Genomic DNA, 25,090 nt, shown 5'->3' with positions numbered 1-25,090 from the left:
CAGTTAAGGGCGTTCAACTGAAAACTAAAGCCAAAATCCATTAACTCTGTTACCTGCAGAGTATCATCTAGAGTGATGCTGCTGCAGCATGGAGGTGGACAATAGAATATTCAAAACTAATAAAACCAGGAATTGAGAGCACCTCTAAGAGAACAGTTACTGCAGAGTGCATTGACAGGACCTGTGAGAGCAGCAGGCCCTGGAGCTGCCATGCCACAGTGTTTTGGATCCTGCCTTCTTCCACATCAACTGCTGACAGGACAAGCATGACACACAGTAAATGCAACTGAAAAAATCTGTAGCATTTCAACCCAAAGTTGTTCTGCAGCCTACCAGGACGTAGCTACCTCAACTACAGATAAAGAGTAGCTCTATCTCTCCTGAAATTTGCCCTCTAGCATTAGTATATTGAAGAATGTGCCACTCAGGGAGTCCACAGAGCTACTTTAGATGACAATATAATAAATCAAGCATGAAAACAATTTGTGTTACTGAAATATTTTAAGCTCCATCTTGAATGGACTTTGGAATAAAAAAAACCAATTCTGATGCAATCAAAGCTACAGCTGCCATATACCTGAAACATGGTCAGTTACAAGGATGGGGTTTGAGGGGGGATCAAGTCAGTTACAATGAAACTATACTTTACAAAATGGTCCAAAAATACACAGTGGGTTTCACAGACCCTACTTACATGCAGCCAGTTCATTCCCTCACTCACTCCTGAAGGAAAAGCTACTCTCCACGCCAGAGAATTGGGAAGATTCCAGGACAGGAACTAAAAGCGGTAAGTCGGACAAAATCATGGCATCTGCTGTGTTTATAGATGGCCATGACTTACACACTGAGTTTCTACACATCCAGTGCATGGTGGGATATTTAAAAAGCCTATGTGCAGAGACTTACCCACCATTTGAACAATAAACACATAATTAGCCAGTTTTATACTGCTGTTCTCTAGAGTAGGCCAAAGCTCACCTCTAACTCTGCCTCACTGCCAACAGAACTAGTTTTCCCTCATGCTCCCTGCCAGAGATGGTAGAAATAGCTGAAACTGTTGTACATGATGCAGTGGCAACACAGGTAACTAACTCAACTCACACCCAGAGCATTTCTGCCCCAGTCTGAGCACTATACATTAGAATAAGCTGAATCTTGCTACCAAGAGGACAAGCAGGCTGAATAATGAAGCTGCCTTTTGCAGCCCTTTCAAGTTTTTAACTCCTGGTGCAGCTTGAGTCAATGCACTGTGAACAGACTGAGCAAGGGGAGATGCAGAGGGTAGAGCATTTTCTACAGCTGTCCCAAACAACACACAATCAACAATCCTTATCAGTTGAGACAAGACACTGGGTCACAGCTTTATCTGCCTTGAGACACGTGCAGGGATGCAATGGTGGCACACTTGGGCTTCACAGCATTCCCCACCCCGAGAAAATCGAGTTATATAGAATAACAGCAAGAAGTACTGTTCTGTAGCTGAGTTGCACTTACTTTGTGATAAGGACAGCAGACAGCTTGATCTTTGGAAGCTCTGTGAATCACAGGCTCTATTTATGCCTTGTGAGCCATAAACATGATGGAATGAAGGGAGAAATTAATAACAAAAACCCCAAATGTGTATATTCTTGTTGCACTGTTTACCAAGCTCAGCTGCCTGATACAGCTTTGCTTACACTGTAAGAGCAAAGAGACTAAAGATTTGATGACCCTACACTTTATCCCGGGTTTATGATACCACAGAATGACATCTTAGAGCCATACAGGAAAATATCACAGTATCCCAGTGAACTGAACAACAGCACAAGTTTATAAACACACAGATTTTAATCAGTTAGCAGAAAGATGATTACTCTACCAAAGACCAGCATGATATAGGCCAAGCACTATCATCCTTGTTATTCATTTCTTTAGGATGCTGTCTAAAGCTGCAGTAATCACACATTTGAGTCAGATAGGAACTTGCTATTCAGAAGTGGGAATTAACACATTTTTAAGCATCCATATTATTACTTCTCACTCCCTTTGAGCTGCAAAGAGCCATTTCTTCTCACTGGAGGTATTCTGTTAAGTTTCCATGGAGAACACAAGTCAGAAGTGTGCCAAGGAGGAGCAGTAGGAAAAGCACAAAATCCTGTCATTACCTCGAGGCAGATCACTGCCAGTGGGGTCACAAGAGTACGGTGGAAGAACAGCACCAGCTTCTCCCACCTCACTGACTGGAGGAAGAGGAGCTGGATAAACTGGGAATGGCACTGAAGAAACTGCTACAATTAGAAGGAAAAAAAGAGTCAATTCAAATTTGCAAGAGCATGTTAAACAAGATGCCAAGTTAGTCTGTTAAGCATGCACTTCTTTGTCATCTCAGTCCCCCTAAAGGCAAGCTTTAACAAAGTTCTCTTCAGTAACTTCTTTCAAGGAAGCCCAGAAGAAATCTGAAAACCAGATGGGAAAGTTCCAATCTCACAAGGCTTAACTGTTTATCTATCTACAGGCTTTATATTCCAGTCTAGAATAAATGTCTCTGTCATTTCTCCATACTAGAAGACAGGCCAGACTTCCCTTACCTGTCTGTCCCTAGACTGATCACTTCAAGTCATCGGAAGGGTGGCAACAAGTCCACAAAAACAGGGGAAGGTTCAACAGACATCAAGCAAAAAATAGTTTGGACAGACTACTGTTCAGTATTAAGTGCCCCACACCTTTAACACCATCAGGTTATTTGTAATGGCATCAGCAAGCAGTCAGCTCAGAGAACTGTGTTAAGCATTCATGTAGAGTGAAAAAACACAAAAAATCATATCAAGGAGAAAAGGGAGACAGAACTGAGCAAAACTGAAGGTGGAGGGGTTCCTGGATAGTAAATGAAGAGTGAAAAGATGTGAAAAGTCCTCTTTATAAGAAAGGAAGAATCATTTTTCTTAACAGACATTTCACCAGAACACAGTGGAGAGAGCATCTCAGGCACTAAGTGCACCACCTGACAAATCACCAATTGTATCTCTGCGTGGAAATAGCTAAGCACAGGAAAAAGCACATGAGCTAACAAAGAGCCACAGAAAGAAGTCAGACAGATCTTGAACCACCACAGACAGAGACTCTTTTGAAAAGGACAGTAAAACTTAGGACCAAGATCTCAACTGTAGGAAAATTAGGAAATGGAAGGGAGATGCTATGAACTGCTTCTCTCTGAAAGGAACTTTCTAGCAGAACAGTTGGCATCGATGGCTACAAGTGTCAAGAGGGGTTCCCAGAGACTTTCCATTCCCACTCAAATTTGGGGGCAATTATCCCCTTTAAAACACAGAAGTGAGAAGTCAGCAGTGAAGTTACAACTACTATTAAGTCATGTTAAGCCAAAGCAATACTCTTAAAAGCCTTTTAGCATCTTGGATAGGCAGAGGAGAAAAAAAGAAAGGGCCAGGGGGGAGAGGAAGATGTAACTGAAAACTTAACATGTGCAAGGCCACAGCCATGGTATGCAGACTGTACCTGGCCTCCCCAAGGAAAGTGGAGACACTATGACTGGCTGAACTGCTGTCTGTGAGGGAACTGCTGTTGTGACACTGGATGGAGCAGACGCAGCAAAATTCGAGGAGAAGCCTGAAGCTGGAGCAGCATAAACACTTGTTGAAGCTGAGATTGCTGCAGAGTTCACCAGTACCTAGAAAAGAGTCAGAGTAGTCAGCAGACTGCCTCTACAATTGGCTTTGACAAAGGCTATGGAAATATCACACAGTTCAAAAACTCTCACTTCATAGAAACGTGTTTTGGAAGTTCTAGCTGTAAAGGCAGCTAACTACCCAAGTTCTCTCGAAATTGGCTTGAAAATACCAGTTCAGAGTTGCAGACACCTGCAAGGCATCTTCTCATCCTTCCCTTGTGCTTATATTCATAGGAAATTGCATTCTTTGCTATAAGAAACTGTAACAGGCAGGTAGAGGGACCCACAAACTCACACTAAGCAGAGTGGTCACCTCTCCACAGGGCCATCACAGTAAGTACTAGATACTACCTTCTGGGGATAGCTGTAGGAAGCCACTCCATCTTGAGGTGACACAGACACTGGCCCTTCCTCCTGAAGGGATTCCAAAGCAAAGCATGGTCCATTTAAGAAATAAAGAAGTCACAAGGCACACCACATCCCTAATTTTTAGTTATTTACTGACTACACATACAGAGGACCTTTTGTAACTCAAGTAAAAGCAGTTTTATTCTGATGTGCACAGGACTGGCTTTCACACCCTCTAAACAGCAGGAGATGCTGCAAGATTTAGTTTCAGATTTAAAAAACAGCCCAAAGTTCCAAAGCCAGTTCTACCAGAGGTGAGATCTCTCCAGTCCCAGAGCAGAGGAATGACTAAGTGGAACAGGACATGAAGAGTAGCATGATAAAAGTGAGTGCTGTGTGGAGCAGAAAAGGAAGTAAACAGCATTCAGATACAAACCTCCCCTTTGCAGAGGGAAAGGTGGAAAATCATGAAAGTATCTAGTAAAATTCAGATTGTACTTGCAGACTCAGACAAAACCCTCACCATTTGGGGAGGAAGAGGGGACTGAATACAGAAATGAAACTACCATACCTTTCTTCCTAAAGAAATCTCTGACCTACCATGTTAAGCCTGCATCCAAGGACAGTTCCTATGAAGAATGCCACACATACACTTCAAGGATTCCTAATCCAGACAGACAGTAACCAAAGCTTACCAAGTTTGCTGGAGGTTCTGCTGAACTAAATACTGTTGGACTTTCACAGTTGGGATCTGGAAAGCACATGCAAAGTGAATTGAAAAAAAGCAGCATTTAATCGAATTCTTCCTCACAAAAAGGTCATAAGCAGTGCATTACATTCACCAAGTGTTCTATCAGTGAAGACTAAAGTCTTACATACCTGGTGGTGCATACATATATTCTTCATTAAACTTCCCTACAAGTGAGAGAACAGGAAGCTTTGATTCAGAGGGGAGGGAATAAAAAAAGCTTAAAGCTGGAGTAACCACAATCACATTTCAGTGCTTCCATTAATGAGCTGCTCTCAGTATTATTTTGTGTAGAATCATAGTCACAGAATCTCAATGGCTGGAAGGGACCTGGAAAGCTCATCCAGTGCAACCCCCCTGCCAGAGCAGCATCACCTAGAGTAGGGCACACAGGAACTCATTGAGGTGGGTTGGAATGTCCTCAGAGAAGGAGACTCCACAGCCCATCCGGGCAGCCCCTGCCAGTGCTCCTTCACCTCAACAGGGAACAAATTCTTCATAGAGAAACACTCAAGATATACTCCATTTCTCATTCCACCAAGTATCAAGGCTGCCATTAACAAATTTAAGGCACACATTTTTAAGCAGTGGCTTGGCTTGCTACAGACCTATGCAATCACAGGGGTGACAGCATAGCAAGCAAAGAAAAACAACATGCTCATATGCACGTTCAAAGCTCACCCTAAAGTATTTAGGGGATGCAAGGAACCTACTTTGAGAATCAAAAGTACATCTTTTTGCCCACTAATCCTTTCAGAACTCACCATTTTCACTTGTTTCTTCTTCCTCCTCTGAGGAATTCAGGGTCTGCTTGTTAGGTGGAACAGAGTTTGGGCTTCTCCTTGCTACCCAAAACCCTGCTGGACCATGGACAATGGGAGCAGGGCTGCCTTGGCTCTAAAAGTCAAAGTCAGAAGCATGCATTTAAAAATAGTTTAAAGCCTTTCCATGATCCACACACACGGAAGAGAAACAGGCTGGCAGACCAAGCTTGCTGCAACCAAACCTTACTAGAATTACCATTTGTGTGCCCATTTCTATGCATCTTTACTGCAGCAAAACACTTGCTGAGGTATTTCCTTCCTTTCCCTTTTGTTCTGCTGAGTATCCTTAAGGTAATTAGAAGAACTATCACCTTCCTGTGACATACAGTCAAGCTGCTCCCTCCCAGAACTTAGCCATCCTTATCTCAGGCTCAAAGCTGAAAGGAGGAAGCAGAGGCCAGACAAGAGCCAAGACTGCTATTCCAAACATATACTCCTGCCTTCCTCATCCTGAAGCATTCCTACCACACCAACAAAGACTAGTTCCTCCCAGTACTCTAATTATTATGGAAAAAGGTTATCTTTACTCAGAACTAGTGAAACCTGTGGATAGCTGCTGGCATAGACACTGTCTATACTGACTTGACCCCCACATGCAAGCCTGACTTTCAGAGAACAGCACCCATCAAGGTTTCTCACAGGACTCCTTCAACATTTCACATGCTCTTTCTCTTCAGATTGAAGTCAGTCCTTAGCTGCACCACAATTTAAAATATACAGTTCTCTGAAGCAGGAATATAGGATTGAGATGCTCAAGTAAGAGAAGCTGATTCACTCTTTTGTGATGGCTAAGGTGACACTCAAACTTCTCCTCAGAAGACATGATGACTATGAGAAAGTGCTCAGAGAGGCTTGTAAGATTTCCAAGGTTGAAGCAGAGGTGGTAAGTCAGAAGATTCTCCCACCAGGCCTCCAGTAGGATGGCAGAGTTTTCTGTAAGATGCATCTTTCCCCAGGAAATGTTATATTCCTTTACTAAACAAGACAAGGAAAAGACAGAGAAAAGGCTTTGGCATTGACAATAACAAAGTCACTGAATGAACATGAAAAACCATCCATTAGGAGCTACAAGTGTATATCTAGCGATGGGGAGGAAAAGCTACTGAGCTATATTGATTTCATGTCGAGACAAAACATTGCAGGATAATCTGTCCTTATTCCTTGACACTCTTGAAGGAAAATCAGAGGAAAGATTACAGATCTAGCACGAGGATAAATTAAAGAATGGCTGCTGCTGAAACAGCCCTGAGCAGTTCTCCTCTCTCTCCTTTAAATACAAGTCTGACATTTGTTCAGTTCATACTGCTTCAGAGTGAAAAAAAAGCCTAAAATCTACCAGGGTTTGATTTTTAAAGATCCAATTCAGGTATCAATATTTAGATGTTTTGGTAGCATACCCAGCTCTGTACTAGGCTTAGACTACAAGCAAAAGAAAGAGATTCAATTTTAAAAGAATAGATTGTGCCACTTTGTCTACAACACAACAGAAAGACTGTTCAAAAGACAAGACTAGATTTGGCGTTTTCTCCTGTTTCTGTAACAGTTTCAGGAACAACATGTTATCCCTAAACATCACAACTATGAATTTGTAGGAACAACCCAGACTATCACTACACAGTTTCTGAAACTAGTTACACAAATGATAAATTACAGTGTGGCAAACAAGTGAAAAGCTTTCTCCCACAATGTTTAGAGCTAGACAGACATCCACAGGAGGAAGGGATTTTGTTTTCCAAACCACAACAGAAAGCAGAAATGTGATCCTACTTTTATGAAAACATTAAGAGTAAACAAGTGCTGCTGACGAGAGGTAGGAGAAAGAAGGGGACCATTCAGAAAAACTGAGGCTTTAAGCAGGTTTTACAGGATCTAGACTTATTTCCCAAAAGCAAATTCACTGCTAAAGCTTATTCCAAGAAAAAATACAATTTAAAATGTTGTATATTTAAAGAACTGCTGTATTTGTACAGCTTTCTGCTCCCCTCTTCTCTCTGAAAGGCTTTAGTATACCTCCTATTCATAACTTACTGGTAAAGTAGAAAAGGCAGTGTCCTCCTCTCCTTCAATTTCATAGAAAGTTGTAGCTTCTTCTGGTCCTTGAGGCTCCTCCCCATTGGCTGGCACAAACCCATACTGACACTCCTTATTCACACACTGCATCTGCCGGCGGCTACGGCTGTAGGAGCTTTAAAAACAAGAAAGGAGGTCAGGAATCACACCACTATCTGGAATTTCACCATGGCTTTACTGCTTAATTTTATCTCTCCTCTTTTTGGAGATGTGCAATCAACCCATTGTTTCATACTGTACCACTAACAGCCAGCTCAGCCCTACACATATCACCATCCTCCCAATCTCTTTTTGAGCAATGTTTTGTATAGAAGTTAATATTCACTTACCAGGATCTGCAGGAGAAATTGTCATAGCTCTGATAGTATCTCTGTCCTGGACTGGGGTAGAATGCTATTTGAGGGCCAACCATGTTGTGCCTGTTTATAAATCGGGCAGATTCCCTAAGTTTAAAGGGTAAAAGGTGCAATTACCAGGAAGTGCCTCTCAGATGAAGCTCATTTGTAGTTTTACCTATTAAATAGCACAAACTCTCTGTCCTAAGTAGTCTGCAGCAAGAACAAACAGAAAAATGAGTGGTGATCTTGGACAGGTTTTCAAGGCTTTATACCTTGGTATCCCAAATCCACGGTTATGTTTCTGAGGAGGATGCTGAGGATGGTAAGCTTCATAAGGTGCCATGTTTCCACCACCCTGTGAGCAGTGAACTGGAGGAGAGCGTGCTGAAGGGACACCGTGCTGTAGCCGGGGTGGAAGAACCAGCTGACCCCTGCTGTAAGCCACAGCCATGAAGACTTCCTTTCCACGGACTTTCTTAAGCATTCTCTTCCGTGTTTTCATATCCATTTCTGTAGTTTCAGTTAAGAACAGAAAAGACAGGTTGACACCTTTAACAGCTTGCTCCAGAGCTCTGGTTTCTTTATCATTTGAGAAGAGTCAACATTTGGACATGCAGAAAAGAAATAGTAATGGTTTAAGTATGTAAACTTCATACTCTTATTTTGAAGGCTCAAGCACATGTTCTAAGTTACGAGCAGAATACGAGCATCTCGTGTATACCTTCAACTTCAGATGATCAAACCAGTACCCTGAGTTAAAAATCTCTTTGTGAATGCTGCATTTATTTATTAAAAAAACAATTCTACAAATGAAACAAATACAGTCTACATCTAATTGCCTGGGGAAGCCCAGGTCTGGCTATGCATCTCTGCTAAAGGTCAAATCAAACAAGCTTTTTGGTTCACAGGCCCAGCCTTTTTACATGGTTCTCAAATGCCAAATTTCTTCTTGGTAATTTTGAGCAATACCAACTTTGCCAAGTATTTTCAAAGGATTTGCTCTTTTGCAAAGGCAAATTGATCCCTCTGAAAGATTACTTTACATCAACCCCCTGCAGCAACAAAGTTTTATATCCCAGGCTGAATTATGTCACTTCCAATATCCAAAGACTGCTACTGTTAAAACTTTGAGTACCTCCCTGACCACCCTCCAGCCCAGAGGGAAGGAATGCTTGTGGAAACCTTGTACAAACCTATTCCTGAGAAGTATCCACCTGTTATTCTCTGATAGGTTCCTCCTTTTCGGCTGGGAACCATGTTCCAAGGAAGGACAGGTGCCACTTGTGTCACTGGTTTTAAGTTTGCCAAAGGAACTATATGCCTACAAGAAGAGTGATGTTAGCACTGCCACAAGGACACACTGTGCATAACTGCACACCATAGCCTGAAGCAAAACTAAGATCAAAGAAAACAGAAAACCCCTTAAACTGAAGGGTGCAGAGAGCTTGGGAAAATGCAAGTTATAAAAAATTGCTTCTCTGACACCAAGCACACATTACTGTCACTTGTTTATGCAAAAGAACAGGCTAGGATTTAGTTCCAACACTGTTGACTTCTTGGGTCAAGTCTTCTCTGCATTTGTATGCCTTCAGCAATACACCTGAAAGCATGTTACAAAAGAACATTTGCAATATGTCATCAAGCTGAATTGTAGGTTTGGAGAAGAGTTAATGCTTTGAATAGCAGGGTGAGAAAAGTGATTCAACTCACCAGAAGTGCCAATTCTTCTGTTGTTTGAGTACAAGACAAAAACTCCAGAGAAATCAACAGCAGAGGGTAATTTGCTATCCATGAATTAAGCCCAAACTGCAAAGATTACTTTCACATTCCAGCAAAGAAAGAGCAAGATTGCACAGCAAGCAGTACAATAATGATTTTTGTCATCAGAAATCCAAGATTAAAATGCTCCATGACACTTTATTAGAAGAGTGACAGCCAACGAACACAGAGCCTCACTTCGTATTTAAAAGCCTAGGTTCTTTCAAAGTATCTTCACAAGCATCTGTGAATATACAAATTCAACCAGAAAGAGTTCAAGTGTGAAGTTGTCACCAGGGTGCTTACTTTTCTGCCAGCTCCTCAACGAATACAGTCAATGTGTTGTCATCCTGTCCGACTTCCTGGATATGAGCATTGTAATACTTACCTCCAGGCTCCAGACGGACCTGGAGAGAGAACAAGGGGAGCTCTAAAAAAAGCCAAACTATATCAGGGGAATTCAGAATACTGTCTGCAAACCACTAATAGCAAAGGTTGCTCCTAGTTAAGCCTATGTTATTGAGCTGGCCAAGGAGTCTCAAACACTTCTCCAAAACAGCAGGCAAAATAAAGAGCATTGTATTAACCTCAGGGAGGAAGAAAAAAACCCCAGAAATCAGTCTTGTGAGTGACTGAGAGGTACAAAGATACCTGCTTTCTAGTTTATTTTTATACACTGTGCCAAGCAGATAAGTACCAAGGAAGATTGATACTTAAGAACTTGAGGAGAACAGAAGATAAAACAGAAAATCAGAAAGGAAAGCTTTGCTCAGCTACAAACAAGTCACTGACTGAATCATCAGCTCTACCTCATGGTGATAAAGAACTAAGCTCTCACTATGCACATCACTGGAATACAAAGAAAGCTGTCCTTCCTTTCAGCATCTCCTGGCCAGATCATGATACTTCTCTCTTTTTAGCTCTTCCCTTTTATTTCATACAAATTTTTGCTACATTGTTGTTGAGAACCAGGAGACTTCCCAGACTTGTTGCTGAACCCCAGTGAAAATCTAACAGCCAGTCTTCTCAAAAGCACACCCTGTGCATTTTGAGCTCTTAGTCTGGAACTTCCACACTCCTAGAATGTGTATCACTGGCTTACAATGAATTTCCAAGCAGCTTTTCCTTCATACTACCAGATTTTAGAAAGAAGTGACATTAAAAAGAAAGATTAATAGCTACAAGGAAGAGAATGAGAAAAGCCTTGCAAAGTTCCATGAAGTGAAATCATTTTATGGCTTATCATACTCCATTTAAAGCAGTTTTAATAGTTTATCGTAACTGAGTCTCCTTCAAGTACTAACCTGACACTTGTCTCCTAAATAGTACTGTCTCCCAGCAAACACCATGTGGTCGGTTTTTTGAAGCTCTAAAAATAAATGAATAATAAAAGAGGAAAAGCCTTTAAACTACTATTCCTTCTTGATGTATCCTACAGGTACTTTGTGACAGCATTCAACTACAGATTATGGGCCAAGAGAGTGAAATATTTCCTATGCATATCTGAACATTCCCCACAGTAATGGTGAAGTAACTTAGGCCATAACCAGTTTAAGTCACAGGACACCAGTAACATCCAGATAATGCACTAAGTAGCACTACCACTTCAATACCACAATGCCTTTGTGATGGTACCAAGTTAATCCTGCATTTAATACCAATCTGATATTAAGAATGTTGGATGGGTCTTGGCTTGCCAGAGTACTGGTGGCATTGGGCAAAAACGTAATGTTAACCAGGAAAAACTAACGTTGCCTAAAGTCTCCTTGCTGCTAGATTTCAGTAGGTTTTTCTCCATTCCTTGTCTGGATTCTGCACAGCAGTGCTCTATATAGATGATTAGTTACTATCCTCTGTTCCAAGAATGTTAACGACCCTCATTATTGCTTACACAGTTGTGAGTTCTTCAGTACACAAAGCACTTCAGGTCAGACATCAAACACCACTTCAAAACTTTTCTTGGTAACCTCTTGGTTTACAGATTAGCCACAGTGCATGCCAAAAAGCAACAACCTATCCCAAGCCACAAAGACCATGAAGTCTCTTCAGAATGTTCAAGCCCAGGAGAGCTGGAAGCAAGAGGAAACGTGTCACGTTTGACAGAACTCAATGCCGAATTGAGATCTTCATTATTATACAACTCTGAAGCCAAAGTCGTGCTTTAAAAAGCAGAAATCCTTGCACACATGCTGTAACAAAATCCTCTCCAATTTGAATTACTTCCAATACAACAGAATGGCAATGCAGAGCTCTGTATTCTGCTTTGAGTCCTCATAGTTCCTATAGTAGCAAGTACCAGAGGTCAGATTTTTAGCAACCTTCTCAGCATTTGTGTCAAAAGCACTGTGTCTGGTAGTTTGAAATGAAGTCAAGAAACCAGCTACCAGCAAGATGTACTACCTACAAGTGTCTGCGGGGTTAACTGGTATCCACATTTCAGGTGCAAAGAAACAGGTGACACAGACCTCATTCTTAAATTTCAACACTCAGCCCAGTACAGAAAGAGTTGTTTGTATTTCCCTTTGTAAAAATACCTTTCCTGCTGTCCAGCCAAACATCAAACTCCACGTTTCGATAGATCTCGGGGTCCAGTGCCTTTAGCACTTTATAAGGAACAGGCATCTTTGATGGATTTTCTGAAGGCTAAAAACAGAGTTGAAATGCAGCATTAACAAGTGTATTTAAGGTGTTCAGCGCAGGCTCTCTCCTGCCAGCATCTGTGAATCATTTTAAGACATACACACCCTATTTTCCAAAAATCTTCACTTCCACTTTAATTGCCTAAGAACTAATCAAGAATATGAAAACACATATAGGCATTCAGAAGCTGAACAAACAGACTTTGGAAGGGTTAGAAACAGGCTCAAAAGTAACATTTAGCCCATTCTTTACTCAAAAAGAATCAAAGGAAGCTAACCAGACCAATGAAGCCACGAGTTCCAAAGCTGGTGGGAATTTCAGTTATCATATCTGAAAACAGGTTTCTATAGAGCTTCTAGAAGTGTTGCAAAGTGATTTATACTGTGTTCAAAACAAAAGAGAAGTGATTGAAACTATTTCTGGGAAAACCAAATGGCAGACTAGGAAACACCTGCTGAATTCCATCTTCAGGGGGTAAAAAAAAAATAGAGAACAACAACAGAATCTCAAAGTCTCCAATTTAACTAAAACTCAAGGGCAAAACCAAAAGACAAGAGGAAGAAACAAGTCACACACTTTCCAAAAAGTCATTTCTAAGAAGTGGAAAAAAGGGTTTAGCCCTAACAAAAGTAACCTCATACAACTCAAACCCCAAACACCCCAAAAATCCCAGGCAAAAAAACAAAACCAAACCATCATAATGAATTCTTCCCTAACTGACAAACCTTTTCTTCTTCAATGCCATGTTTGAACTTATCTTCCTGCAGAATGTCAGTATCATTGCCTTCCCAGTTGTCCACTCTAAGTAATTGAAAATATGATTACAAAAAATGCAATGCATAATTTTTAGCCAGAATCAAAACAAAAACCAAATTAACCAACTGTTCATACAATCTGAAAAGCACCATGATGCCATCAAGTGGTAGGTTTTGCCTTAACCACTATCCATGGCTACGATGCACTACAGGACAACTCTCTTCCTAGTACCAAAAAGAGGATGTCTGCTCCTTCCAGCAGGCACCCTACCAAGGGCTGCTGCTTGCATTAGGAACAGATGATCTCACTGACTGATTAAACTCTTGTACTAAGAAGCACGAGACACCCTCATCTATCAAATTAACACTATCTGCAAAACCTTAGTTATGCTCAAGCCATTCTAACTACTTGAACAACAGGGGCTATGAGGGGTTCTATAGGTAGATTCTGTTTGTTCCCCTCGTGTCCAGTGATCCAGACTTGACTGATGCCATCAATTATCTATTTGGGGTACGACTATTAAAAAAAGACAAACAAGAAAATAAAGCAAGCAGAGCTCTTGTCCTCCAGGCACTATTGCCTCTACAGAGCTCTAGAGGGAACTGTTAAGTTGCTCACTAAAAAAATACTCTGATAACATAAACATCAAATTTATTTATAAGTAAGTTACCGTTTTACAGAGTAACATGCAACTATAATATAGCCAGCAGCAGAGAACATTCAATTACGTGTCACTTCATATGAATACTCAAAGAAACCTGGGAAAGTTGCCCTTTGCAAGGTTTTTAATTGTTTTTTTGTTTCCCTTTTAACACATTCCCTTCCCAAAACACTACCTCTTCTCTGATGGACTTCTGGATATTTTTTCATGAAGACAGTCAAAGTTTGGATCCTCACTTCCTACAGAGACACTGTTTCTGTTCTTCTTGGATCCACTTCGGAATACCTCAACTGCAGACCATAATTCTTCCTCATCCATGCCAAACACATCTTTGTACAGGATCTCATATAATACAGCTGAAGAAATCAATAGAAAGCTCAAAGAAAATTAAGATAATACCAGATCCACTGGAATTGCTGCAATTTTAAGGGTAAGTATATCATCAGATGTTATCTGCTGTTACAAGGCATTTGAGTTACATTAAATTCAATCAAAAAGAAGTTCATAAAACAATGCAGGTGGGAAGAAGAGACCTCTGGAAGGCATTTGTACAACCCCCCACTTCACAGATAGAGTAACGAGGTGTATGTGTCTATCAATATGCAATAAATGAGCTTCCATCTCTCTCCTCTCCACCTCTGAACACCAAAACAAACACTGTGCATAAATATATGAAAACACTCTTCCACATAAAAATTATTTCAAGTTTACCCTGGCAAATAGCAGCATTTTCCTGGAATTGTTTTGTATACACAGAGTCATAATGGTCGTTGCCAGAACAACACAGTAAAATCTGGAAGAATAAGAAAAAAAGGCTTTAAGCCTGGAATGATGTGATATCCAACTCTATTGGATACCCTAGCTCTAGACTACATTATTCTTTTGTTCTACAAATGACAGCAACTCATCAAGAAAGCAATACATATTCTCAGTATAATTATAAAAGTCTGTAGAATCAGCTTAAAATTGAATCTTAGGTAAAATCTCTACATTAGTTTGTCCTCTACACAAACTATCAACTTGTACATCATGTTGTTTTAAACATGAAATAAGTTTGTTTCCAGCTCACCTACAAAACCATCAGTTGACTAAGAAGTAAAATAAATACAAGCCATGACATGCAGCACTCCTGAGATAACACTGTCCAAGCATCAAAGGCACGTTTCACCCTTCCCTCCACGAGTATCTGCTTCTCAAGTCCTCAACAAAACCTTGCTTTTAAGCAGCAATGCTATAATGCCTTTGAAAAGATGCTTTCTGCAACATATGCATTGATATACGAAGTAAATATATATCAAACCTCATCTTGGGATGTAATCACAGGCAACTACAAGTGGGAGAAGCCCTTCAGAAGCTGTCTGGACATTGCCAGCAAGGATGCTTCCCAATCATCCAGCAGGAACTGGGATGTCAGGGCTCTTAATTCAGTGTGCACTATGTCTTCTGCCAACATAAGTCATCTCACAGTAAGAATGGGCAATACCAGAAAGAGCTGCTGCCTATACATTCAGTCTAATGACAGACAGCTGCCAACACTAATTGAGAGCTCTAGTAGTAAAGCCTTTGAGGACAAACACACATTTAGACTATATTGCTTGATTTTTAAAGTTAGCTCATTTTGGAATTGGATTAAGCTACACAGGAAACTACATAGAAAAAGTAAGAAGTGCATGTAAGCAAAGACAGTAATATTAACCAACAGAAAATAGCTGCAGCAGCACAGGTTTCAGAGCAGACTAGCCATTTTGGCAAAGATAATAGCCCATCCTGAAATCTATACCACGGCAACTTCACTGGCATCATGCCTGAGCTAGCCAGGTAATTGTGTGGGCACATCTACCTGACTGCAGAAAAAACAAGAGGGATCAGACGGGAGGTAATACAGAGTATTTCTCCTTTACGTTCCTTCTTTTTGCCTCCAGCAGTAATTCTAGTGTAGATAAGCTGTTCCATTAGCAAGCACTCTTAACTGGGCTCAATTTGTACATCATAGAAATAAATCAGCTTGACAGATCAATTCATTCCCATTAACTTCACCTTTTCAGGAAGAAAAACTGCAAACCTCATCCAACTTCAGGAAGAAAGACACTGGAGCTGGGGGAGAACACCTTCTCTTTGCCAGTTTGACAAATGTATCTCTTCTGCTCTTAACCCAGGTATTTCCTTCTACCCTGTCAGACCAGTCAAATCCCACTGGGAAGTGTTTTTACCCAAAGAGATTTAGAAATATGAAAGAATATTCTGGAATTGGGGTGTTATCTCTTCCTGCAAAAATTAAACTTCTTTCCAAGAACAAGCTGGAGTAACAAGGAAGACTGGCAGGTGAACAGCAAACAATCCATCCCTCAGATGGAAAGCAAAGCTATTATAATTAACTGGTGTGCAAATGCTGTGCTGGTTCCACAAGGCAGCTTTGGGGTTTTCTCAAGGTATGCAAGAGTTACAAGAATTCCAGTGGCAAGTTTTAATAACTAAGGAGGACTGGAGGTAACTAGGATTCAGGGGAAGGGGAGGAAATTGCCTCACTTGTCCTCACCTTGTCTTCAAAGCCATTGTCTGTAGCGTAAGTGGGCGGCTTCCCAGAGTACCGGTACAGAATAAAGTCTCGCCTGGGGAAGCAGCAGAAAAGCAAAACTTGAAAGAACACATTATTAGTAGAACCATATTAGGAAGAAGTTTGCAGGGAGTCACTTTCCATCCTCCAGCCACTAGAAGGAAACACTTGTGTTTGGAGTTTAACATTAGCAAAAGGATAACAAATAAACATTGCTGGAAATTGACTCTCCCCTTAAGCCACACTATGAGGGGCTGTGATTATGCCCACTAACATGTTAAAGTAACTTTCTTAGGGTAGCTTTTCTCACCGTGTTTCACACACCAGTATTCAGAGGTTCTGGCCTCAGATCCCAAACAGCATCAAGATCAAATCAAAGTGAAACTTAAGAAAAAGATACTTACTTGTACATGACTGCTAAAGCACTCATTTCCAGCTGGCCAGCACTTTCCTATGCAAGATGATGAGATCACATGAGATAGCAAAGCCCTCTTCAACATCAAGAGCTCTATTCTAGCATTACAATACCTAACCAAACACATCAGTTTGTTAACACAACCAACTAATGTATTGAGAGTTGAGATATAAGGATTTCCAGGGGACATGGGATGGCCGCAATTACCAAGCTGAGTAAGACAGAGCTAGTTCTGGAAGGGATTTTTAAACACACCACTCAAGATACAATTTTGTCAGCAAAAACCATTTTTTTCAGAGACTGCTACACTCACTATACTTATTGGTTAAGCTCTAAAGAAATATAAAAGTTTTAACTCTAATATTTTGAACCTGGGGTAAAAGCAGCAGCAAAGGATTGCACAGCCTGAAAAACACTTGATGTGAGGTGCACTCCACATCTTTTGCTTTTGCCTTTTTAGAGAAGAATTGCAGTTATGACCAAGGCCCACAAAAGGCACCAACACAAACTCCCCACTCAAACTGATGTTGTTTATATATGTCAATGTTTAGCACAAACCTGCAGTATTAACTAAGCAAAGGAGACCCCAGGACTGCAATTTGTCTAAAAAAAAACAACCCTCAGCCCAGCACATTTTAAACCATCATCAAATTACTTTCCTGTTCTAGTGTCCTCAAATTTTAATCTCTTGACAAGTTACCAGTCTTACCTTTGGATCTCCTAGTCGTTCAAGATATTTCTCAAATGATCCTTCCACATACTTTCAACAAAACAGAGAAAACACGTATCAAAACTTTGCCAACAGGAAAGCAAAGTAAAACCTAAAGACTATGCCACATGCTACTACCTGTTGAACAGGAGGCAGCAAGGCAGGGGTGGGGACATAGACACAAAATTTGGGACTAGTTTGACAATTCCTCTCATTTTTCAGTTCTGAAGGGCTGTGGCCTGACTAGGGGTATGACTTCAGCTATTCCCTGCCTTACAGCATGGGAGCTACTTGGGGTACCAATGTGGAAATACCATAAGAGTGTGAAACTGAGTAACACTTGGTGATGCTGCTCCTCACATTTAACTGTGATCACAGTGCAGAAAAGACAAACCACACATATAAAACAAATAAACACTTCCAAAACCACCTCAATGCCACACAAAACCACATCCACACAAACCACCACACACAAAACCAACCAGCCAAACACCACCACCTCAAAACCCATGACTTCATGCAATGACTAAACACATCCTGAAGTCTTCCACCATCTTTTGATGTTAGCTTCTTACTCCAAATTCCTACACAATCCTACACATTTTCTACCTGCTAACTTCTGCAACGGTTGCTCTAGAGAATATACAACACAAATAACTGTCACTCTACTGGTTAACTGGTTGTTAGCAACTTGCTTGATTTCAGGAACTTAAAAAATGTAAAGGCAAATAAAACTTGTGCAGATAGAGCTTGTGTAAGAAAGCAATCACCCTGCCATTCCTCTTATATGCATCAAGCCTGACAAAACACCATGTCTTTTTGAGGCATATGTTATGGAGATATGTTTATGGCTCAACCATTTACTCCCTCCCACATTACCTCCCAACTACATGTGCAAAACTACCTAATGCACTCATTACTTACAGATTCAAACTTATGCTGGTGTTGCCTCATAAACAAGACACAAGCTTTCCTAACTTCCACGTGATGAATTTGAGATGAAAACAGCTGAAAAAGTAAACATTGTGAAAGAATGAAGGAGAAAAACGTGGAGTTTAATCTATGCTTTACATTGGGTTTATTTCACTCATAAAGACCAAAAACACTTCACAAAACAAGAGGGGAAACACTACAGTGTGCCACAGGCACTTGAGGGAAGGTGAGGAAAGTCAAGCTGACCCAAGAGACCACCTTCCCCAGAAGGCTGACTGCACCCATTCCCACACACATCCATGCCCACCACACCTCACTGTGGGCACCCAGGAGCAGTCTCCAGAGCTACCCCCTACCCAACGCTGGCCGCAGGCCTGGCACAGCTGCCGCCCGCCAAGCGCCTGAGGCGGCCCGGCTCGCCCTGAGCCCCCTCCCGCCGCCACCCCAGCGCCCACCTGCTCCGAGACGGCTCGGAAGAGGCAAGAAGCGTCCTTGGCCGTCATCTTACGGTACAGCCCCAGGCTGCCCAGGTACTCGTCCATGGCCACCTCGCTCAAGGACTTCTGCCCGAAGTACTTCTTCCAGCCCTTCTGCATCGCGCCGGCGAAGGCCAGGGCTGAGGCGGCAGCAGCGGCACTCGGCAGCTCCGCGGGGGGCGCTGCGCGGCGCGGCGCGTGGCGGCCGGGCGCGCGGCTGCTGCTCATGAGGGGCCACGCCCCGGGCGGCCACCTGCGCGCGGCGCGGCCCGGCCCCGCACCCGCACCCCGGCCGGCGCTGCCGGGCCCTTCGCTGCCCTTCGCCTACGAGCTGCCCGAAGCCAGCGCTGGCCTGCCGCCGAGCACACGGAGCGCCCGCCGGACCTGCCTCCTGGAGCTGCCATTTTAAGGTGCTCACGAAGAGCCTCAAATACCTGTCCCGCCCTCCCGCTTAACGACCGCAGGGGCTGTCCGAGCGACGCGGGGCCGGTTCCCTCCAGCACCCTCCCCCGTTTCCTCTCGGGTGTGAACATCAGGGGATGTCGTCTCCCGCCGGACCGGCCTCGGGAAAAGGAATCCTTGCTAAGCCAACTCCTTCCACTTTCGTTGCACCGTGTGCCTGCGACGGCAAGACGCTAGCGGGAAAATCAGCAAAACGGCCATTCAGAATGTCCTGTGACATTCCAGCATGTTCTGGAGCGGAGAGAAGCTGCCAGCAGTCAACTTGAAATAACAGCAGCTCTATCGAAAGTGTTAACAGTGTGTAAAATCTTCGTCGCTCCAAGAAAGTACCAGGGAAGTGCTTTGGGCATCGGCAAAAATTGTTCTCGCACAACTGTGCAGCCCAATTTGAGGTACAGCCCTTGGGCTTGATTTGGATAACTCTGCCTCTGGGTACATTTAACTAGCAGAAATTACACCCAGACAGCAGATAAACCAATTAAAGGTTTTGGTTTGGTGGGGTTTGTTCTCTTGTTTAAAGCAACAGCAACAAAAGACTCAAATAATGTAGTTACAGGAAGGGCAGTTAGTACCAACTGCATACCTAGGCAATTCTAGAGTGTTACAGAGCAAACAGCCTGCATGACTGAAGTTTAAACCCCCTTTGTTTTTCAAAATATTTACTTGTCAGTAACAAGTAAACGGCAGGTGACAGTGTGTAAACAGGGAGCTCCAATCAGCATCAAATGGGAAACTGCATTTCACAGCTCCAGGCCAGACTCTGTCCTGCCAGAATGACACCCTGTAAATGGACTGATTGTATTGTCCAGCCCCTCCCTCTCCTACAGCCATGCTTCACTTTGGGGGTGTGTCACCCCAAACCAGGTGTGCAGGCAGCTGGTGCACATTTGGCAGCAGGTTGATAGTTCTAGACTTTTCCCAGCCAGATTCACCATGTGCCCTTTAAGCCCTTTAAAGAGGCTTTTTTTCAATTACCTTTTCAGAGCTTCTGCAGATGCATGAAATGAGAGCTGAAGGCAGCTGCTTATTGGCAGAACATCAACAAGGACAACTTACTCCCATTAGTATTAGGCAAATATAGTCAAGAGACCACTATGTTTATTCCATGTCTGTTAGGAAGTAATTTACCTCATCCTCCTCACTAGAATTACGAACTCAGTTTAGATTTTGTGATGCAAATACCTGTCAGTCCAGGAAATGAGGCATTTCATCCCCCACCCCCTTGTTGGCACTGTGCTCTTTTAAGCATTACCTTAAATTGGCACTAAATAGGGAACCATTTGATGTCAGTTAATATTAACAGGCATTTTCTTTGAGAGTTTGTCCCAGTTGGTGGACTCTTGTATGCAAGGCTTTTATACCAACATTTTCATTCCTCTGTATGTTTTTTTTATTGAAACCCAACAACTTTATCCAAGAACAAAGCAAACTTTTCTGGCTGTCCAGGAGGAAAAGGCTTCAAAGTTGAGAAGTCCATCGACTGCAGCGTCTCCACAAGAGTGCTGTAAAAAAAAAAACCCAAAATTAAGAAACAAACCAAAACAATCCATCCCAAATGACTTTTTTTTTCTTCACACACTATGGCCCCAACCATCACTAATCTGCTAGGCAGCATTGCTGAGCATGTGATTCACCTGTGCCACAGCTCTCACCAGAGGAGGCTGAGGGGTGACCTCATTCATGGTTACAAATCCATCAAGGGTGGGTGTAAGGAGGACGGAGCCAGGCTGTACTCAGTGACGACCAATGGTTCCAAAGAAACACAAGGGAAAACTTCTTCCCTGTTGAGGTGAGGGAGCACTGGAAGGGGCTGCCCAGATGGGCTGTGGAGTCTCTCCTGGGGACATTCCAACCCACCTCAATGAGTTCCTGTGTAACCTACTCTAGGTGGCCCTGCTCTGGCAGAGCTTTTAAGGTGCCTTTCCAACACCTGAGATTCTGTCATTCTGTATTTGGGAGACTGAATAGGATCTGAGGATCTTCACCATAAACCGTACCAGGAAGATTCATCCTGTTGGAACATATGGCATAGTTCTCCACCTAACACTTAGCCAGAAAGAACAGCTAAATCAATCTGTTAGCTTGCTATTACCAGGCTGCAAACAAGGCCCAAATACTAGGCACTGTTCAACAAAGAAAAATCCCAAACAAAAAAAATCCTTCCTGTCTCTGAAGCTGTCAGAAATACTGAGATAAGAAGTTTAAGATATATAAATGGATGAAGGTCTAGTCTTTTCAGAAGCACACATGCTTTTGCAGGGCAAAGCAACAACATGTAGACTAAATAATGGGAGCTGCATTTCCTCTGCCTGCAATTTAAAGATTATCTGTTTATTTAGAGAATGCAATCATAAATAAATAATCATAAATAAAGAGAAATCAGAAATATATACTCAGAACAATAGAGAAAATGATACTAACAGGAACCAGGATGAACACAAGAAGAGCTGGGTTAGGGTTTTTTTGGAAGGAAGTGTTTGTTTGGTGGTTTGTTGTGTTTTGGTTTTTTTTCCCCTGAAGTGACAGGCAGTAGATCTGTGAAATTCCTTGTAAGAGGATATGGTAGATTCAGGACATTTGGTTAAAAGGGCAGCGATCTGAATAAGTACTTGGGAGACAGAGGTATTGAAAGTCAGTGACCAGACAGGATCTGATTTAGGAATCCCTCTGAGTCAAAGTACTTAACATTAGAGGGAAAGTAATACAACAAGTACAGTTATGTTCTTGCCCAGTTTCTACTTGGGTCTGGGCATTTGCATACAGCCACTGCAATCAGGATATTGAGCTACATGCCTCCTGATCTTTACCAGTAAGGCCATTCTTACACTTTGTTGCAAGTACTCCAGGTGCTGTCAATTTTGTTATGTCAGTGCATCTGTACAGTCAACTTTAGTGCCTTTTACGAGGAAAACTCACCCATCAAAATGGAGCCCTAAGTCTGATGGAGCAGTTTATTCGTGATGGTTAATGGAGTGATAGTCTGGGTTGTATTATATCTAGACATTTAAAAATAATCCAACAACTACCAGGAAAGAGAAGCTGTTAGGTGCCTCTAGGATACTGACTGTTCCAAATTCAACCACTTTCAATCTGAGTATGTGTCCCCTCAGGATAAAAACAGTTAAATTAAAATGAGCCAAGGTCAAAAGGTTTGATGAGTTGGGCAAATTAGCACCTAATGTTAACCTATCCACTATGGAAAATCTATCTTGCAAACAAACAGTTGTTACAGAGATGGACGGAAATTTTCTTGTTACATTCTTGATACTGTAATAACAGGCTGAGTGATGGTGCTAAACACTGCTTGTTCTGTCAGGACAGCCACAGCAGCTCCATACCTGCAAGTACAGCAGAGGACATGCCCATCTCTGTGGAGCTGTTTTGCCAGTTCAAGCTGATGGTTGTTCATCAGCTTTTCATTTATTACAACTATTAGTGGTTTTCCTTTTTCTAGAGTCTCCAGGCAGCTACCTGCACCTAGAGGAAGGAGAGAAAATACAATGAGATTTTGCCCTGACAGATGAAATCCTATTTGCTTCTGAAACACGGGAGGCTCCTGAAGGTGAATGTTTAACCACTCAGCTCTACCTGTGGATCTCCACATTCAGTGCCAGCCCCCAGCCCACCCCCGAGCCGCAGAAAAACAGACTTCACCCCACCGACTTCCACTCCTGCCCCCAGCACAGGCTCAGCAGACAAACGGGGCTCCACCTGCGTGGCTGATGACCAGGTCTGCCTTCCCCAGGTCCTCTGCCAGCGAGTCCTTGAAGCGGAAGGCTTCCACCGCCAAGGCCGGGCTGCTGCACGGCTCCAGGTTCAGCGCACCGCGTCCGACCTGCAGCACCAGCTTCCCATAGCCGCGGTCCTGCAGCACCTGCAGCAGGTGAGCGAGGGGATAGGGATGAACGCGCCTCTGCGCGTACCCAGGTCGGATACCGAGGCTCCCCATTACGGCGGCCGCCGCCAGCCGTCACCCGCCCCGCTCCGAGCCACATGCCGTGTGTCCCCCGCCTCCGCCAACACTTTCCGCCGCTCGACACAGAGCAGCTCCCCACGCCACCCCCGGGAACGCGCGTCCCCTCACACGCCCCACGTCACTCCAAGTAACGCGCGTCCCCTCACACAGCCCACACCGCCCCCAGTAGCGCGCGTCCCCTCACACAGCCCACACCGCCCCCGGGAACGCGCGTCCCCTCACACAGCCCACACCGCCCCCGGGAACGCGCGTCCCCTCACACAGCCCACACCGCCCCCGGGAACGCGCGTCCCCTCACACAGCCCACACCGCCCCCGGGAACGCGCGTCCCCTCACACAGCCCACACCGCCCCCAGTAGCGCGCGTCCCCTCACACAGCCCACACCGCCCCCAGTAGCGCGCGTCCCCTCACACAGCCCACACCGCCCCCGGGAACGCGCGTCCCCTCACACAGCCCACACCGCCCCCAGTAGCGCGCGTCCCCTCACACAGCCCACACCGCCCCCAGTAGCGCGCGTCCCCTCACACAGCCCACACCGCCCCCAGTAGCGCGCGTCCCCTCACACAGCCCACACCACCCCCGGGAACGCGCGTCCCCTCACACAGCCCACACCGCCCCCAGTAGCGCGCGTCCCCTCACACAGCCCACACCGCCCCCGGGAACGCGCGTCCCCTCACACAGCCCACACCGCCCCCGGGAACGCGCGTCCCCTCACACAGCCCACACCACCCCCGGGAACGCACGTCCCCTCACACAGCCCACACCGCCCCCAGTAGCGCGCGTCCCCTCACACAGCCCACACCACCCCCGGGAACGCGCGTCCCCTCACACAGCCCACACCGCCCCCGGGAACGCGCGTCCCCTCACACAGCCCACACCGCCCCCAGTAGCGCGCGTCCCCTCACACAGCCCACACCACCCCCGGGAACGCGCGTCCCCTCACACAGCCCACACCGCCCCCAGTAACGCGCGTCCCCTCACACAGCCCACACCGCCCCCGGGAACGCGCGTCCCCTCACACAGCCCACAGCGCCCCCAGTAGCGCGCGTCCCCTCACACAGCCCACACCGCCCCCAGTAACGCGCGTCCCCTCACACAGCCCACACCGCCCCCAGTAACGCGCGTCCCCTCACACAGCCCACACCGCCCCCGGGAACGCACGTCCCCTCACACAGCCCACAGCGCCCCCAGTAGCGCGCGTCCCCTCACACACTCCCGGAGTCAGGGGCGGGAAGCGGGGGCAGGAAGGGGGGGCGGGGCGGCTCTTAGCGCGCAGGCGCCCGCCTGAGGCCCCGTCGCAACGGTGTCTTGCGGAGCCGGGCTCTCCGCCGCCTCACCCGTAGGACCGGCGGGGAGCAGACGGTGGCGATCAGGTCGTCGAAGCTGGTGGTGCCCACGGTGACAAAAACGGATTTCATGGCCGGCGACCGTCCGCTCGCTCGCAGCTGAGCTGCGGGCCGGCAGCCGCCAGAGGGCGCCGCGCACCGCCCGCTCCCCTCAGCGAGCCCAAAATGGCTGCCGGCCTGAGGGGCGGGGAACACGCCTCCTTCTCCCACATGGCCCCTCCCCGGGCTCGGTCACACCCGCTGCTGCCGGCTGGGCGGACGAGGGGCTGGGGCAACGGTGGTACCCGGCGCTGCTGGGCTTGCGGGACTCCCTCCGCGATGCTGGGCCTGAAGGGACGGCGCTTGCTTTGTCCAACGAGCCCACTCGCCGGCTGCGTTCGGAGAGGTATCACCAGTGTCTCAGTTTAAGAC

The 25,090-nt window shown here is 44.7% G+C and overlaps 1 protein-coding gene across 1 annotated transcript in view; it reads right to left on the bottom strand.

The window, feature by feature from the left end:
* Nucleotides 1–24,846, bottom strand: part of ALG13 (ALG13 UDP-N-acetylglucosaminyltransferase subunit) — a 30,637-nt gene extending 5,791 nt beyond the window's left edge. Inside the window, exons 1-25 of the mRNA XM_062006999.1 lie at nucleotides 24,671–24,846; nucleotides 23,068–23,230; nucleotides 22,695–22,833; nucleotides 20,757–20,858; nucleotides 19,453–19,529; nucleotides 18,874–19,034; nucleotides 18,410–18,493; nucleotides 17,486–17,536; nucleotides 16,766–16,812; nucleotides 16,344–16,416; nucleotides 14,519–14,600; nucleotides 13,983–14,163; nucleotides 13,116–13,191; nucleotides 12,285–12,393; nucleotides 11,055–11,119; nucleotides 10,057–10,157; nucleotides 9,186–9,313; nucleotides 8,265–8,502; nucleotides 7,984–8,097; nucleotides 7,613–7,769; nucleotides 5,525–5,657; nucleotides 4,892–4,927; nucleotides 4,708–4,763; nucleotides 3,493–3,664; nucleotides 2,145–2,267 (exon numbers count right to left, since the gene is read on the bottom strand). Of these exons, the coding sequence (XP_061862983.1) occupies nucleotides 2,145–2,267; nucleotides 3,493–3,664; nucleotides 4,708–4,763; nucleotides 4,892–4,927; nucleotides 5,525–5,657; nucleotides 7,613–7,769; nucleotides 7,984–8,097; nucleotides 8,265–8,502; nucleotides 9,186–9,313; nucleotides 10,057–10,157; nucleotides 11,055–11,119; nucleotides 12,285–12,393; nucleotides 13,116–13,191; nucleotides 13,983–14,163; nucleotides 14,519–14,600; nucleotides 16,344–16,416; nucleotides 16,766–16,812; nucleotides 17,486–17,536; nucleotides 18,410–18,493; nucleotides 18,874–19,034; nucleotides 19,453–19,529; nucleotides 20,757–20,858; nucleotides 22,695–22,833; nucleotides 23,068–23,230; nucleotides 24,671–24,751 (2,749 nt within the window). The 5' untranslated portion in view covers nucleotides 24,752–24,846. The remainder of the gene's footprint in view (nucleotides 1–2,144; nucleotides 2,268–3,492; nucleotides 3,665–4,707; nucleotides 4,764–4,891; nucleotides 4,928–5,524; nucleotides 5,658–7,612; nucleotides 7,770–7,983; nucleotides 8,098–8,264; nucleotides 8,503–9,185; nucleotides 9,314–10,056; nucleotides 10,158–11,054; nucleotides 11,120–12,284; nucleotides 12,394–13,115; nucleotides 13,192–13,982; nucleotides 14,164–14,518; nucleotides 14,601–16,343; nucleotides 16,417–16,765; nucleotides 16,813–17,485; nucleotides 17,537–18,409; nucleotides 18,494–18,873; nucleotides 19,035–19,452; nucleotides 19,530–20,756; nucleotides 20,859–22,694; nucleotides 22,834–23,067; nucleotides 23,231–24,670) is intronic.
* Nucleotides 24,847–25,090: the final 244 nt, after the last annotated feature.

The sequence above is a fragment of the Colius striatus genome, chromosome 13, assembly GCF_028858725.1.
Source record: "Colius striatus isolate bColStr4 chromosome 13, bColStr4.1.hap1, whole genome shotgun sequence".
Taxonomy (NCBI): domain Eukaryota; kingdom Metazoa; phylum Chordata; class Aves; order Coliiformes; family Coliidae; genus Colius; species Colius striatus.
Note: the sequence above shows the minus strand (reverse complement) of the source record. Positions and strands in the feature narration are given on the sequence as shown.